The sequence below is a fragment of the Heptranchias perlo genome, chromosome 21, assembly GCF_035084215.1.
Source record: "Heptranchias perlo isolate sHepPer1 chromosome 21, sHepPer1.hap1, whole genome shotgun sequence".
Taxonomy (NCBI): domain Eukaryota; kingdom Metazoa; phylum Chordata; class Chondrichthyes; order Hexanchiformes; family Hexanchidae; genus Heptranchias; species Heptranchias perlo.
In genome coordinates this window covers 52,679,771-52,696,519 of record NC_090345.1, presented here as the reverse complement: position 1 = coordinate 52,696,519, position 16,749 = coordinate 52,679,771, and the positions used below count along the sequence as shown (strand labels likewise).

At 47.6% G+C, this 16,749-nt stretch overlaps 1 protein-coding gene across 1 annotated transcript in view; it reads right to left on the bottom strand.

The window, feature by feature from the left end:
• Positions 1-16,538, bottom strand: part of LOC137340257 (SH2 domain-containing protein 4B-like) — a 239,271-nt gene extending 222,733 nt beyond the window's left edge. The window contains exons 1-3 of the mRNA XM_068002675.1: positions 15,983-16,538; positions 13,122-13,137; positions 7,816-7,849 (exon numbers count right to left, since the gene is read on the bottom strand). Coding sequence (XP_067858776.1) covers positions 7,816-7,849; positions 13,122-13,137; positions 15,983-16,114 — 182 coding nt within the window. The 5' untranslated portion in view covers positions 16,115-16,538. The remainder of the gene's footprint in view (positions 1-7,815; positions 7,850-13,121; positions 13,138-15,982) is intronic.
• Between the last annotated feature and the right edge of the window lie 211 nt (positions 16,539-16,749).

Sequence of the window (16,749 nt, the reverse complement as noted above, 5' to 3'; positions counted from 1 at the left end):
ATCGCCGTTCCTTCATTGTCGCTGGGTCAAAATCCTGGAACTCCCTTCCTAACAGCACTGTGGGAGAACCTTCACCACACGGACTGCAGCGGTTCAAGAAGGCGGCTCACCACCACCTTCTCAAGGGCAATTAGGGATGGGCAATAAATGCCGGCCTTGCCAGCGACGCCCACATCCCATGAATGAAAAATAAAATATTTAGGCTTTAGCTGTCCTGTAATGGACTGTACAAAGAATGTGAGTACTCAGATTGTAGCTGCCTTGTAATGTACTATATATATATAATGTAAATATTCAGGCTGTAACTGCCCTGTAATGGACTGGACATAGAATGTAAATACAGCAGGAGCAGTTATACTGTGTACAAAACGGATTTATACAACAGGAGCTGTTTTAGTGTGTAAAAGATGCTGTTTTAGACAGTAAAGCTCCCTCTACACTGTCCCATCAAACACTCCCACGGCATAAGAACATAAGAAATAGGAGCTGGAGTAGGGCACACAGCCCCTCGAGCCTGCTCCACCATTCAATAATATCATGGTTGATCTTCGACCTCTACTCCACTTTCCCGCCCAATCCCCATATCCCTTGATTCCCCTAGAGTCCAAAAATCTATTGCTCTCAGTCTTGAATATACTCAATGACTCAGCATCCACAGCCTTCTAAAGTAGAGAATTCCAAAGATTCACTATCCTCTGAGTGAAGAAATTCCTCCTCATTCCAATCCTAAATGGCCGACTCCTTATCCTGAGACTATGCCCCCTAGTTCTAGACTCTCCAGCCAGGGGGTACGACCTCTTAGCATCTACCCTGTCAAGCCCTCTTCGAATCTTATATGTTTCAATGAGATCACCTCTCAATCTTCTAAACTCCAAAGAGTATAGACCCATTCTACTCAATCTCTCCTCACAGGACAACCCTCTCATCCCAGGAATCAATCTAGTGAATCTTCATTGCACCACCTCTAAGGCAAGTATATCCTTCCTTTGATAAGGAGACCAAAACTGTACACAGTACTCCAGGTGTAGTCTCACCAAAGCCCTGTACAATTATAGTAAGACTTCCTTATTCTTGTACTCCAACTCCATTTCAATAAAGGCCAACAACTCATTTGCCTTCCTAATTTTATCTTAACTTTCTGTTTCATGTACAAGGACACCCAAATCCCTCTGAACACCAACATTTAATAGTTTCTCACCATTTAAAAATATTCTGTTTTTCTATTCTTCCCACCAAAGTGAATAACCTCACATTTCCCCACATTATACTCCATCTGCCACTTTCTTGCCCACTCACTTAACCTGTCTATATCCCCTTTGCAGACTCTTTGTGTCCTCCTCACAGCTTATTTTCCCACCTAGCTTTGTATCATCAGCAAACTCGGAAACATTACAATCGGTCCCTTCATCTAACTCATTAATATAGATTGTAAATAGTTGAGGCCCAAGCACTGATCCTTGTGGCACCCCACTAGTTACAGCCTGTCAACCTGAAAATGACCCGTTTATTCCTACTCTCTGTTTTCAGTCCTCTATCCATGCTACGCCCAATCCCATGAGTCTTTATCTTGTGGAACAACCTTTTATGTGGCACCTTATCGAATGCCTTTTGAAAATCCAAATATACGACACCCACTGGTTCCCCTTTATCTACCCTGCTAGTTACATCCTCAAAAAACTCTAATAAATTTGTCAAACACGATTTCCTTTTCATAAAACCATGTTGATTCTGCCTAATCATATTATGATTTTCTAAGTGCCCTGTTACCACTTCCTTAATAATAGATTCCAGCATTTTCCTGACGACTGATGTCAGGCTAACCGGCCTGTAGTTCCCTGTTTTCTCTCTCCCTCCTTTCTTGAATAGTGGGGTTACATTCGCTACCTTCCAATCCACTGGGACCATTCTAGAATCTAGAGAATTCTGAAAGATCACAACCAATACATCCACTATCTCTCCAGCCGCCTCTTTTAGAACCCTAGGATGTAGGCCATCAGGTCCAGGGGATTTATCGGCTTTTAGTCCCATTAATTTTTCTAAAATTTTTCTTAACTAATCTTAATTACTTTAAGTTCCTCACTTTCATTAGACCTTTCGTTCCCTGTTATTTCTGGTATGTTTTTTGTGTTTTCTACTGTGAAGACAGATACAAAATACTTGTTTAAAGTCTCTGCCATTTCCTTATTCCCCATTATAATTTCTCCTGTCTCGGCCTCTAAGGGACCCACGTTTACTTTCGCTAATCTCTTCCTTTTTACATATTTGTAGACGCTCTTACAATCTGTTTTTATATTTCTTGCTAGTTTACTCTCATATTCCATTTTCTCTCCCTCTTCAAGAATTTTTTGGTCTTCCTTTGCTGATTTCTAAAACTCTCCCAATCCTCAGGCTTACTACTCTTCTTGGCAATGTTGTAAGCCTCTTCTTTCAAACTAATACTATTCTTAACTTCTGTAGTTAGCCACGGTTGGATCATTTTTCCTGTGGAGTTGAGAATTATGAATTATTTCTTTAAATATTCACCATTGCTTATCTACTGTCATATCTTTTAATCCAATTTCCCAATTCACCTCAGCCAACTCGCCCCTCATACCAACATAATTGGCCTTGTTTAAATTTAAAACCCTAGTTTTGGACTTAACTACGTCATTCTCAAATTCAGTATGAAATTATATCATATTATGATCACTCTTCCCCAGAGGATCCTTTATTACAAGATTACTAATTAACCCTGTCTCATTACACAGTACTAGATCTAAAATAGCCTGTTCCCTGGTTGGTTCCTTGATATATTGTTCTAGAAAACCGACTCGAATGCATTCCAGGAATTCGTCCTCCAAACTACTTGTACCAATTTTGTTTGCCCAGTCTAAATGAAGATTAAAGTCCCCCATAATTATTGCATTACCTTTGTTACATGCTCCCCTTATTTCCTGATTTATACTCTGTCCCACACTATAACTACTGTTTGGGGGCCTGTAAACTACTCCAACCAGTGTTTTCTGCCCTTTGTTATTTCTTAGCTCCATCCAGACTGATTCTGCATCGTGATTTTCTGAGCTAAGATCCTTTCTCATCACTGTCTTTCTCTCATCCTTTATTAACAGGGCAATCCCCACCCCCCTCCTTTTCCACTATGCCTGTCTTTTCTAAAAGTCAAGTAACTGGAATATTTAGTCCCCAACCTTGGTCACCTTGCAACCACTTCTCAGTAATGGCATGTACAGCACGGGTTAGATACAGAGTAAAGCTCCCTCTACACTGTCCCATCAAACACTCCCGGGGCAGGTACAGCACGGGTTAGATACAGAGTAAAGCTCCCTCTACACTGACCCATCAAACACTCCCAGGGCATGTACAGCACGGGTTAGATACAGAGTAAAGCTCCCTCTACACTGTCGCATCAAACACTCCCAGGGCAAGTACAGCACGGGTTAGATACAGAGTAAAGCTCCCTCTACACTGTCCCATCAAACACTCCCGGGGCAGGTACAGCACGGGTTAGATACAGAGTAAAGCTCCCTCTACACTGTCCCATCAAACACTCCCAGGGCAAGTACAGCACGGGTTAGATACAGAGTAAAGCTCCCTCTACACTGTCCCATCAAACACTCCCAGGGCAAGTACAGCACGGGTTAGATACAGAGTAAAGCTCCCTCTACACTGTCCCATCAAATACACCCAGGGCAGGTACAGCACAGGTTAGATACAGAGTAAAGCTCCCTCTACACTGTCCCATCAAACACTCCCAGGGCAGGTACAGCACGGGTTATATACAGAGTAAAGCTCCCTCTACACTGTCCCATCAAACACTCCCAGGGCAGGTACAGCACAGGTTAGATACAGAGTAAAGCTCCCTCTACACTGTCCCATCAAACACTCCCAGGGCAGGTACAGCACGGGTTAGATACAGAGTAAAGCTCCCTCTACACTGTCCCATCAAACACTCCCAGGGCAGGTACAGCACGGGTTAGATACAGAGTAAAGCTCCCTCTACACTGTCCCATCAAACACTCCCAGGGCAGGTACAGCACGGGTTAGATACAGAGTAAAGCTCCCTCTACACTGTCCCATCAAACACTCCCAGGGCAGGGAAAGCACGGGTTAGATACATAGTAAAGCTCCCTCTACACTGTCCCATCAAACACTCTCAGGGCAGGTACAGGGTTAGATACATAGTAAAGCTCCCTCTACACTGTCCCATCAAACACTCCCAGGGCAGGTACAGTACAGGGTTAGATACAGAGTAAAGCTCCCTCTACACTGTCCCATCAAACACTCCCAGGGCAGGTACAGTACAGGGTTAGATACAGAGTAAAGCTCCCTCTACACTGTCCCATCAAACACTCCCAGGGCAGGTACAGTACAGGGTTAGATACAGAGTAAAGCTCCCTCTACACTGTCCCATCAAACATTCAATTTAAAAACGAATTATCGTCGAATTATTGGAGGGGGATAAAAGAGCAAGGTAAGAAAACCTAGGGAAGGAGCTGATTGGTTGGTAGCTGGTGAGTGTTCTTTTTCTGGTGAGCAGTTTTTTTAAGGCTCAGTTTATTTTTGTTAAGTTAATAATCTAATAAATCGAGGCACGGCAGGACACATTCAGTCCGGTCGAATACACGGCCTGTGTCGTGTGCGAATTGCAGGATGCTTCCCATGTCCTGGACAACCACAGGTGCAGGAAGATTCTTCAGTTGCAGGAGCTCGAACTCCGGATCTCGGTGCTTGAACAGTTGGTGTCACTGCAGTGCGTCCGCGAGGCTCAGAGTTTCATGAGGTGGTCACCCCGCAACTTAAGAGAGTGCAGACAGAGAGGGACTGGGTGACCGCCAGACAGACAAGGAGGACCAGGCAGGTAGTGCAGGTAGTGCGGGAGCATCCTGATGGCATCTCACTCTCTAACCAAGTGGAGCAAGTGTCAGTGGGGGAGCATTTAGGGAAGAGTGATCATAGTATCATAAGGTTTAGAATAGCTATGGAAAAGGACACGGACCACTCTAAAGTAAAAATACTCAATTGGAGGAGGGCCAATTTCAGTGGGATGAGAACAGATCTGTCCCGGGTAAATTGGAATCAAAGATCGGCAGGAAAAACTGTAATTGAACAATGGGCGGCCTTTAAGGAGGAGATGGTTCGGGTACAGTCCAGGCACATTCCCACGAGGGGGAAAGGGAGGGCAACTAAAGCCAGAGCTCCCGGAATGACAAAAGAGATAGTGAGTAAGATGAAATGGAAAAAAGGGGCGTATGACAGATGTCAGGCTGAATGTCAGGCTGATAATACAAGTGAGAACCAGGCTGAATGTAGAAAGTTCAGAGGGGAAGTGAGAAAGGAAATAAGAGGGGCAGAGAGAGAGTATGAGTATAGACTGGCGGCCAACATAAAAGGGAATCCAAAAGTCTTCTACAAACATGTAAACAGTAAACGGGTAGAAAGAGGAGGGGTGGGCTGATTAGGGACCATAAAGAAGATCTACTCATGGAGGTAGAGGGCTTAGCCGAGGTAATAAATGAGTACTTTGCATCTGTCTTTACCAAGGAAGAAGATGCTGCCACAGTCTCAGTAAAGGAAGATATAGTTGAGATACTGGTTGGACTAAAAATTGATAAAGAAGAGATACTAGAAAGGCTGGCTGTACTTAAAATAGATAAAGTCATCCTGTCCGGATGGGATGTATCCTAGGTTGCTGAGGGAAGTAAGGGTGGAAATTGTGGAGGGACTGGCCATAATCTTCCAAACATCTGTGGATACGGGGCGGTGCCAGAGGACTGGAGAATTGCGAATGTTACACCCTTGTTCAAAAAAGGGTGCAAGGATAAACAACTATAGGCCAGTCAGTTTAACCTCAGCGGTGGGGAAACTTTTAGAAATGATAATCTGGGACAGAATTAACAGTCACTTAGAAGAGGGTGGATTGGTTAGGGAAAGCCAGCATTGATTTGTTAAAGGCAAATCGTGTTTAACTAACCTGATAGAGTTTTTTGATGGGGTATCAGAGAGGGTTAGATGAGGGCAATGCAGTTGATGTGGTGTATATGGACTTTAAAAAGGCGTTTGAGAAAGTGCCGCACAGTAGGCTTATCATCAAAATTGCGGCCCATGGAATAAAGAGGGCAGCAGCAACATGGATACAGAATTGGCAAAGGGACAGGAAACAGAGTATAGAATCATAGAATCATAGACTCATAGAAAAGTTACAGCACGGAAGGGGGTCATTCGGCCCATCGAGTCCATGCTGGCTCGATACACGAGCAATCCAGCTAGTTCCACTCCCTCGCCCTTTCCCCTACGAACTTTTTCCTTTCAAGTACTTATCCAATTCCCTTTTGAAGGCCATGATTGAATCTGCCTCCACCACCCCCTCGGGCAGTGTATTCCAGATCCTAACCACTTGCTGTGTAAAAAAGTTTATCCTCATGTCACCTTTGGTTCTTTTGCCAATCACCTTAAATCTATGTCCTCTGGTTCTTGACCCTTCTGCCAATGGGAACAGTTTCTCTCTATCTTCATGATTTTGATTTTTTTATTCATTCATGGGATGTGGGCGTCGCTGGCGAGGCCGGCATTTATTGCCCATCCCTAATTGCCCTTGAGAAGGTGGTGGTGAGCCGCCTTCTTGAACCATGCGTCCGTGTGGTGACGGTTCTCCCACAGTGCTGTTAGGAAGGGAGTTCCAGGATTTTGACCCAGCGACAATGAAGGAACGGCGATATATTTCCAAGGCAGGATGGTGTGTGACTTGGAGGGGAACGTGCAGGTGGTGTTGTTCCCATGCGCCTGCTGCTCTTGTCCTTCTAGGTGGTAGAGGTCGTGGGTTTAGGAGGTGCTGTCGAAGAAGCCTTGGTGTGTTGCTGCAGTGCATCCTGTGGATGGTACACACTGCAGCCACAGTGCGCCGGTGGTGAAGGGAGTGAATGTTTAGGGTGGTGGATGGGGTGCCAATCAAGTGGGCTGTTTTGTCCTAGATGGTGTCGAATTTCTTGAGTGTTGTTGGAGCTGCACTCATCCAGGCAAGTGGAGAGTATTCCATCACACTCCTGACTTGTGCCTTGTAGATGGTGGAAAGGCTTTGGGGAGTCAGGAGGTGAGTCACTTGCCGCAGAATACCCAGCCTCTGACCAGCTCTTGCGGACACAGTATTTATGTGGCTGGTCCAGTTAAGTTTCTGGTCAATGGTGATCCCCAGGATGTTGATGGTGGGGAATTCAGTGATGGTAATGCCGTTGAATGTCAAGGGGAGTCGGTTAGATTCTCTCTTGTTGGAGATGGTCATTGCCTGGCACTTGTCTTGCGTGAATGTTACTTGCCACTTATCAGCCCAAGCCTGGATGTTGTCCAGGTCTTGCTGCATGTGGGCATGGACTGCTTCATTATCTGAGGGGTTGTGAATGGAACTGAACACTGTGCAATCATCAGCGAACATTCCCATTTCTGACCTTATGATGCAGGGAAGGTCATTGATGAAGCAGCTGAAGATGGTTGGGCTGAGGACACTGCCCTGAGGAACTCCTGCAGCAATGTCCTGGGGCTGAGATGATTGGCCTCCAACAACCACTACCATCTTCCTTTGTGCTTGGTATGATTCCAGCCACTGGAGAGTTTTCCCCCTGATTCCCATCGACTTCAATTTTACTGGGGCTCCTTGGTGCCACACTCAGTCAAATGCTGCCTTGATGTCAAGGGCAGTCACTCTCACCTCACCTCTGGAATTCAGCTCTTCTGTCCTTGTTTGGACCAAGGCTGTAATGAGGTCTGGAGCTGAGTGGTCCTGGCGGAACCCAAACTGAGCATCGGTGAGCAGGTTATTGTAAGTGCCGCTTGATAGCACTGTCGACGACACCTTCCATCACTTTGCTGATGATTGAGAGTAGACTGATGGGGTGGTAATTGGCCGGATTGGATTTGTCCTACTTTTTGTGGACAGGACATACCTGGGCAATTTTCCACATTGTCGGGTAGATGCCAGTGTTGTCGCTGTACTGGAACAGCTTGGCTGGAGGCGCAGCTAGTTCTGGAGCACAAGTCTTCAGCACTACAGCTGGGATGTTGTTGGGGCCCATAGCCTTTGCTGTATCCAGTGCACTGAGCCGTTTCTTGATATCACATGGAGTGAATCGAATTGGCCGAAGACTGGCTTCTGTGATGGTGAGGATATCGGGAGGAGGCCGAGATGAATCATCCACTCGGCACTTCTGATTGAAGATGGTTGCAAATGCTTCAGCCTTGTCTTTTGCACTCACGTGCTGGACTCCGCCATAATTGAGAATGGGGATGTTTACAGAGCCTCCTCCTCCCGTTAGTTGTTTGATTGTCCACCACCATTCACGACTGGATGTGGCAGGACTGCAGAGCTTTGATCTGATCCGTTGGTTGTGGAATCGCTTAGCTCTGTCTATAGCACGTTGCTTCCGCTGTTTAGCATGCATGTCGTCCTGAGTTGTAGCTTCACCACGTTGGCACCTCATTTTTAGGTACGCCTGGTGCTGCTCCTGGCATGCTCTTCTACACTCCTCATTGAACCAGGGTTGATCCCCTGGCTTGTTGGTAATGGTAGAGTGAGAATAGTAAAACACTTCTATCAAATCTCCTCGCAAACTTCTCTGTTCCAAGGAAAACAACCCCAGCTTCTCCAGTCTATCCACGTAACTAAAGTCCCTCATCCCTGGAATCATTCTAGTAAATCTCTTCTGCACCCTCTCTGAGGCCTTCACATCTTTCCTAAAGTGTGGTGCCCAGAACTGGACACAATACTCCAATTGTGGCCGAACCAGTGTTTTATAAAGGTTCATCATGACTTCCATACTTTTGTACTCTATGCCTCTATTTATAAAGCCCAGGATCCCGTATGCTTTTTTAACCACTTTCTCAACCTGCCCTGCCACCTTCAATGATTTGTGCACATATACCCCCAGATCTCTCTCTTCGTGTACCCCTTTTAGAATTGTGTCCTCTGGTTTATATTGCCTCTCCTCGTTCTTCCTACCGAAATTTATCACGTTAAATTTCATCTGCCACGTGTCCGCCCATTCCACTAGCCTGTCAATATCCTCTTGAAGTCTATCACTATCCTCCTCACTGTTTACTACACTTCCAAGTTTTGTGTCATCTGCAGATTTTGAAATTGTACCCTGTACACCCGAGTCCAAGTCATTAATATATATCAAGAAAAGCAGTGGTCCCAGCACTGACCCCTGGGGAACACCACTGTACACCTCCCTCCAGTCCAAAAATGACTTGGACTTGGGTGACTTGGACTCGGGTGTACAGGGCACAATTTCAAAATTCCAAAATTTGCAGATGACACAAAACTTGGAAGTGTATTGAACAGTGAGGAGGATAGTGATAGACTTCAAGAAGATATAGACAGGCTGGTGGAATGAGCAGACGTGTGGCAGATGAAATTTAATGCAGAAAATGCGAAATGATACATTTCGGTAGGAAGAACGAGGAGAGGCAATATAAACTAGAGGGCACAACTCTAAAAAAGAGTACAGGAACAGAGATATCTGGGGGTATATGTGCACAAATCATTGAAGGTGGCAGGGCAGGTTGAGAGAGTGGTTAAAAAAGCATAGGGGATCCTGGGCTTTATAAATAGAGGCATAGAGTACAAAAGCAAGGAAGTCATGATGAACCTTTATAAAACACTGGTTCGGCCACAACTGGAGTATTGTGTCCAGTTCTGGGCACCGCACTTTAGGACAGCTGTGAAGGCCTTAGAGAGGGTGCAGAAGAGATTTACTAGAATGATTTCAGGGATGAGGGACTTTAGTTACATGGATAGACTGGAGAAGCTGGGGTTGTTCTCCTTGGAACAGAGACGGTTGCGAGGAGATTTGATAGAGGTATTCAAAATCATGAAGGGTCTAGACAGAGTAGATAGAGAGAAACTGTTCCCATTGGTGGAAGGGTCAAGCACCAGAGGGCATAAATTTAAGGTGATTGGCAAAAGAACCAAAGGAGACATGAGGAAAAACCTTTTTACACAGCGAGTGGTTAGGATCTGGAATACACTGCCCGAGGGGGTGGTGGAGGCAGATTCAATCATGGCCTTCAAAAGGGAACTGGATAAGTACTTGAAAGTAAAAAATTTGCTGGGCTACGGGGATAGGACGGGGAGTGGGGCTAACTGGATTGCTCTTGCATGGAGTCGGCACAGAATTGATGGGCTGAATGGCCTCCTTCTGAGCTGTAACCTTTCTATGATTCTGTGATTCTATGTACAGTACGGGTTAGATAAGGAATAAAGCTTCCTCCATATTGTTCCATGAAACATTCCCAAAGCAGCTACAACACCTGTTAGATACAGAATAAAGCTAGCTCCCTCTGCACTTGCCCACCAAATAAAATCTGGTAAAATAATTAAATTTCATCTGCCATGTGTCCGCCAGCCTTTCCATGTCCTCTTGAAGTCTATCACTATCCTCCTCACTGTTCACTACAATTCCAAGTTTTGTGTCATCTGCAAATTTTGAAATTGTGCCCTGTACACCCAAGTCCAAGTCATTAATATATATCAAGAAAAGCAGTGGTCCCAGCACCGACCCCTGGGGAACACCACTGTACACCTCCCTCCAGTCCGATAAACAACTGTTCACCACTACTCTCTGTTTCCTGTCACTTAGCCAATTCTATATCCATGCTGCCACTGCCCCTTTTATTCCATGGGTTTCAACTTTGATGACAAGCCTATTATGTGGCACTTTATCAAACGCCTTTTGAAAGTCCATATACATCACATCAACCGCATTGCCCTCATCGACCCTCTCTGTTACCTCATCAAAAAACTCAATCAAGTTAGTTAAACACGGTTTGCCTTTAAGAAATCTGTGCTGGCTTTCCTTAATTAATTCACACTTGTCCAAGTGACTATTAATTCTGTCCCTGATTTCTAAAAGCTTCCCCACCATTGAGGTTAAACTGACTGGCCTGTAGTTGCTGGGTTTATCCTTACACCCTTTTTTGAACAAGGATGTAACATTTACAATTCTCCAGTCCTCTGGCACCACCCCTGTATCTAAGGATGTTTGGAAGATTATGGCCAGTATCTCCGCAATTTTCACCTTTACTTCCCTCAGCAACCTAGGATGCATCCCATCCGGACCGGGTGATTTATCTACTTTAAGTACAGCCAGCCTTTCTAGTACCTCCTCTTTAACAATTTTTAGCCCATCCAGTATCTCAACTAGCTGCTCTTTTGGTATGACTGGCAGCATCTTCTTCCTTGGTAAAGGCAGATGCAAAGCACTCACTTAGTACCTCATCCATGCTCTCTGACTCCATCTCCATGAGTAGATCTTCTTTTTAGTCGCTAATCAGCCCCACCCCTCCTCTTACTACCCGTTTACTGTTTACACGCCTGTAGAAGACTTTTGGATTCCATTTTATGTTGGCCGCCAGTCTATACTCATACTCTCTCTCTGCCCCTCTTATTTCCTTTTTCACTTCCTCTTTGAACTTTCTATATTCTGCCTGGTTCTCACTTGTATTATCAGCCTGACATCTGTCATACGCCCCCTTTTTTCTGTTTCATCTTATTCTCTATCCCTTTTTTCAGCGGGGAGCTCTGGCTTTAGTTGCCCTCCCTTTCCCCCTCGTGGGAATGTACCTAGACTGTACCCGAACCATCTCCTCCTTAAAGGCCGCCCATTGTTCAATTACAGTTTTGCCTGCCGATCTTTGATTCCAATTTACCCGGGCCAGATCTGTTCTCATCCCACTGAAATTGGCCCTCCTCCAATTGAGTATTTTTACTCCAGATTGCTCCTTGTCCTTTTCCATAGCTATTCTAAACCTTATGATACTATGATCACTGTTCTCTAAATGTTCCCCCACTGACACTTGCTCCACTTGGCCCACCTCATTCCCTGGAACCAGATCCAGCAATGCCTCCTTCCTCATTGGGCTGGAAACGTACTGGTCAAGAAAGTTCTCCTGAACACACTTCAGAAATTTGTCCTCCTCTCTGCCCTTTACACTGTTAAATATGTAAATACTTCCAGGGAGAGGTACAGCATGGGTTAGATAGAGGGTAAAGATCCCTCTAAATTCTCACATCATACATTCAGCCTGGGTTAGAAACAGTGTAAAGCTCCCTCTACACTGTCATAGAATCATAGAAAGTTACAGCACAAAAGGAGGCCATTCGGCCCATCGTGTCTGTGCCGGCCGAGAAAGAGCTGTCCAGCTTAATCCCACTTTCCAGCAATTGGTCCGTAGCCCTGTAGGTCACGGCTCTTCAGGTGAACATCCAGATACTTTTTAAATGAGTTGAGGGTTTCTGCCTCTACCACCCTTTCAGGCAGTGAGTTCCAGACCCTCACCACCTTTTGAGTGAAAAATTTTCCTCAGCTCCCCTCTAATCCTTCTACCAATCACTTTAAATCTATGCCCCCTGGTTATTGACCTCTTTGTTAAGGGAAATAGGTCCTCCCTATCCCCCCCATCTATCTAGGCCCCTTATAATTTTGTCCACCTCAATTAAATCTCCCCTCAGCCTCCTCTGTTCCAAAGTAAACAACCCCAGCCTATCCAATCTTTCCTCACAGGTAAAATTCTCCAGCTCTGGCAACATCCTCGTAAATCTCCTCTGTACCCTCTCTAGTGCAATTACATCTTTCCTGTAATGTGGTGACCAGAACTGTACACAGTACTCAAGCTGTGGCCTAACCAATGTTTTATACAGTTATAGCATAACCTCCCTGCTGTTATATTCTGTGCCTCAGCAAATAAAGGAAAGTATTCCATATGCCTTCTTAACCACCTTATCTACCTGTCCTGCTACCTTCAGGGATCTGTGGACATGTACTCCAAGGTCCCTCACTTCCTCTACACCTCTCAGTATCCTCCCATTTATTGTGTATTCCTTTACCTTGTTTGCCCTCCCCAAATGCATTACCTCACACTTCTCTGGATTGAATTCCATTTGCTACTTTTCTGCCCACCTGACCAGTCCATTGATATCTTCCTGCAGTCCACAGCTTTCCTCCTCACTATCAACCACACGGTTACTTTGGTATCATCTGCAGACTTCTTGAAGAAGTCCCCCACATTCAAGTCTAAATCATTAATATATACCACAAAAAGCAAGGGACCCAGTACTGAGTCCTGCAGAACCCCACTGGAAACAGCCTTCCAGTCACAAAAACACCTGTCGACCATCACCCCTTGCTTCCTGCCACTGAGCCAATTTTGGATCCAACTTGCCACTTTCCCTTGGATCCCATGGGCTTTTACTTTTTTGACCAGTCTGCCATGTGGGACCTTGTCAAAAGCCCCTTGCTAAAATCCATGTAGACTACATCAAACGTACTACCCTCATCGACCCTCCTTGTTACCTCCTCAAAAAATTCAATCAAGTCAGTGAGACACGACCTTCCCTTAACAAATCCATGCTGACTGTCCTTGATTAACTCGTGCCTTTCTAAATGATGATTTATCCTGTCCCTCAGAATTGATTCCAATAATTTACCTACCACTGTGGTTAGACTGACTGGCCTGTAATTACTCGGTCTATCCCTTTCTCCCTTTTTAAACAACGGTACAACGTTAGCAGTCCTCCAATCCTCCAGCACCACGCCTGTAGTCAGGAAGGATTGGGAAATGATGGTCAGAGCCTCTGCTATTTCCTCCCTGGCTTCTCTTAACAGCCTGGGATACATTTCATCCAGGCATGTCGATTTATCTACTTTCAAAGATGCTAAACCCCTTAATACTTCCTCTCTCACTATGTTTATCCCATCCAATATTTCACACTCCTCCTCCTTAACTACAATCTCTGCATCGTCCCCCTCTTTTGTGAAGACAGACGCAAAGTATTCATTAAGAACCGTACCCACATCTTCCACCTCCACACATAGTTTACCTTTTTGGTCTCGAATAGGCCCGACTCTTTCCTTAGTTATCCTCTTGCTCTTTATGTATTTATAAAAGATCTTTGGGTTTTCCTTAATTTTACTTGCCAGTATTTTTCATGCTCTCTCTTTGCTTTCCTAATTTCCTTTTTAATTTCACCCCTGCACTTTCTATACTCCTCTAGGCTTTCTGCAGTATTGAGTTCTCGGTGTCTGACATATCCCCGGCTCCGACTCCCTCTCCCCTGCTCCTGATCCCTCTCCCCTGCTCCGACTCCCTCTCCCCTGCTCCGACTCCCTCTCCCCTGCTCCTGATCCCTCTCCCCTGCTCCGACTCCCTCTCCCCACCTCCGACTCCCTCTCCCCTGCTCCTGATCCCTCTCCCCTGCTCCGACTCCCTCTCCCCTGCTCCGACTCCCTCCCCCCTACCCCAACTCCCTCTCCCCTGTTCCTGCTCCCTCTCCCCTGCTCCGACTCCCTCTCCCCACCTCCGACTCCCTCTCCCCTGTTCCTGCTCCCTCTCCCCTGCTCCGACTCCCTCTCCCCACCTCCGACTCCCTCTCCCCTGTTCCTGCTCCCTCTCCCCTGCTCCGACTCCCTCTCCCCTGTTCCTGCTCCCTCTCCCCTGCTCCGACTCCCTCTCCCCTGCTCCTGATCCCTCTCCCCTGCTCCGACTCCCTCTCCCCACCTCCGACTCCCTCTCCCCTGCTCCTGATCCCTCTCCCCTGCTCCGACTCCCTCTCCCCACCTCCGACTCCCTCTCCCCTGCTCCTGATCCCTCTCCCCTGTTCCTGCTCCCTCTCCCCTGTTCCTGCTCCCTCTCCCCTGCTCCGGCTCCCTCTCCCCTGCTCCTGCTCCCTCTCCCCTGCTCCGACTCCCTCTCCCCTGTTCCTGCTCCCTCTCCCCTGCTCCTGCTCCCTCTCCCCTGTTCCTGCTCCCTCTCCCCTGCTCCGACTCCCTCTCCCCTGTTCCTGCTCCCTCTCCCCTGCTCCTGCTCCCTCTCCCCTGCTCCGGCTCCCTCTCCCCTGTTCCTGCTCCCTCTCCCCGGCTCCGACTCCCTCTCCCCTGCTCCTGCTCCCTCTCCCCTGCTCCTGCTCCCTCTCCCCTGCTCCGACTCCCTCTCCCCTGCTCCGACTCCCTCTCCCCTGCTCCTGATCCCTCTCCCCTGTTCCTGCTCCCTCTCCCCTGTTCCTGCTCCCTCTCCCCTGCTCCGACTCCCTCTCCCCTGCTCCTGCTCCCTCTCCCCTGTTCCTGCTCCCTCTCCCCTGCTCCTGCTCCCTCTCCCCTGCTCCGACTCCCTCTCCCCTGTTCCTGCTCCCTCTCCCCTGCTCCGGCTCCCTCTCCCCTGCTCCTGCTCCCTCTCCCCTGCTCCGACTCCCTCTCCCCTGTTCCTGCTCCCTCTCCCCTGCTCCTGCTCCCTCTCCCCTGTTCCTGCTCCCTCTCCCCTGCTCCGACTCCCTCTCCCCTGTTCCTGCTCCCTCTCCCCTGCTCCTGCTCCCTCTCCCCTGCTCCGGCTCCCTCTCCCCTGTTCCTGCTCCCTCTCCCCGGCTCCGACTCCCTCTCCCCTGCTCCTGCTCCCTCTCCCCTGCTCCTGCTCCCTCTCCCCTGCTCCGACTCCCTCTCCCCTGCTCCGACTCCCTCTCCCCTGCTCCTGATCCCTCTCCCCTGTTCCTGCTCCCTCTCCCCTGTTCCTGCTCCCTCTCCCCTGCTCCGACTCCCTCTCCCCTGCTCCTGCTCCCTCTCCCCTGTTCCTGCTCCCTCTCCCCTGCTCCTGCTCCCTCTCCCCTGCTCCGACTCCCTCTCCCCTGTTCCTGCTCCCTCTCCCCTGCTCCTGCTCCCTCTCCCCTGTTCCTGCTCCCTCTCCCCTGCTCCGACTCCCTCTCCCCTGTTCCTGCTCCCTCTCCCCTGCTCCTGCTCCCTCTCCCCTGCTCCTGCTCCCTCTCCTCTCAAACGCTCCCAGGGCAGGTACAGGGTTAGATACAGAGTAAAGCTCTCTCTACACTTGCCCAAACAATGTGGCTCAGAGTTCAAGAGTTTGTTAAAAAATAAAGGTTTCATTTTGTTTTTTTTGAAGCATTACCTGTTTTTGACCTCTGTTCGTTATTTGTCCTGGTTTCTCTCTCAAGCATCTCTTCTCTCTCGTTCCATCTCCTCACCTGCTCCTCTCTCATCTTATAAAACAGAATTTGCTTCTGTTCATCATTCAGCTCTGCCAGGAGTTCTGGGTCGATGTACATTTCTCGCAGAATTTGCTGCAGCATTTTGATCAGAGTGCAGACTGTTGAAGAAGGAATAATCTGGTTGCTGGTGGTGTCCTCCTCGCACTGGCTCCACTTCACTTTGACTGAGAGCTGGACCTTGGGCAAGGGGCTGGGTCTCTGCCTTTTTCAGGCTGTCTGATGGCACAAGGAAAAGTAATGAGCAGATGGCTTTTGAAAGACAATGTGAGACTGAGGTGAGTGTGGTTCATGTGAGAGCTGTAGCCGGAGGGTGAGTGGTGTCAGAGCCCAACTCCCCAGGGGGTTACAGATTGATGGCACCTGGGATCAGCAAGAGCCGCCTCTCGCTCTCAGTTTCATTTTCCATTGTGTCCTCACTCTTATTCCCTTGGATCTTGTGTTTGTGTGTTCGGGATATCATGGTGAAAGATCCTGTAATTACACCTGCCAACCCTGCTCCTCACATTGTGCTGTTCTCCCCCACCACAAGGACTGAGAGAAGCCAGTGAAATACAATCTCCCCTCAGTACTGTAATATCAGCCGCACTCTCTCGAATGCTATTTCTTCATCTCTCTTTGATCTTGTTTCTCCTGCTGTTTTCCAGCTCGAACATCCATCTCACACACTGTGTTGAACAACTGCTATTCCAGTCAGCTGACTGCTGAGTCAAAGTACA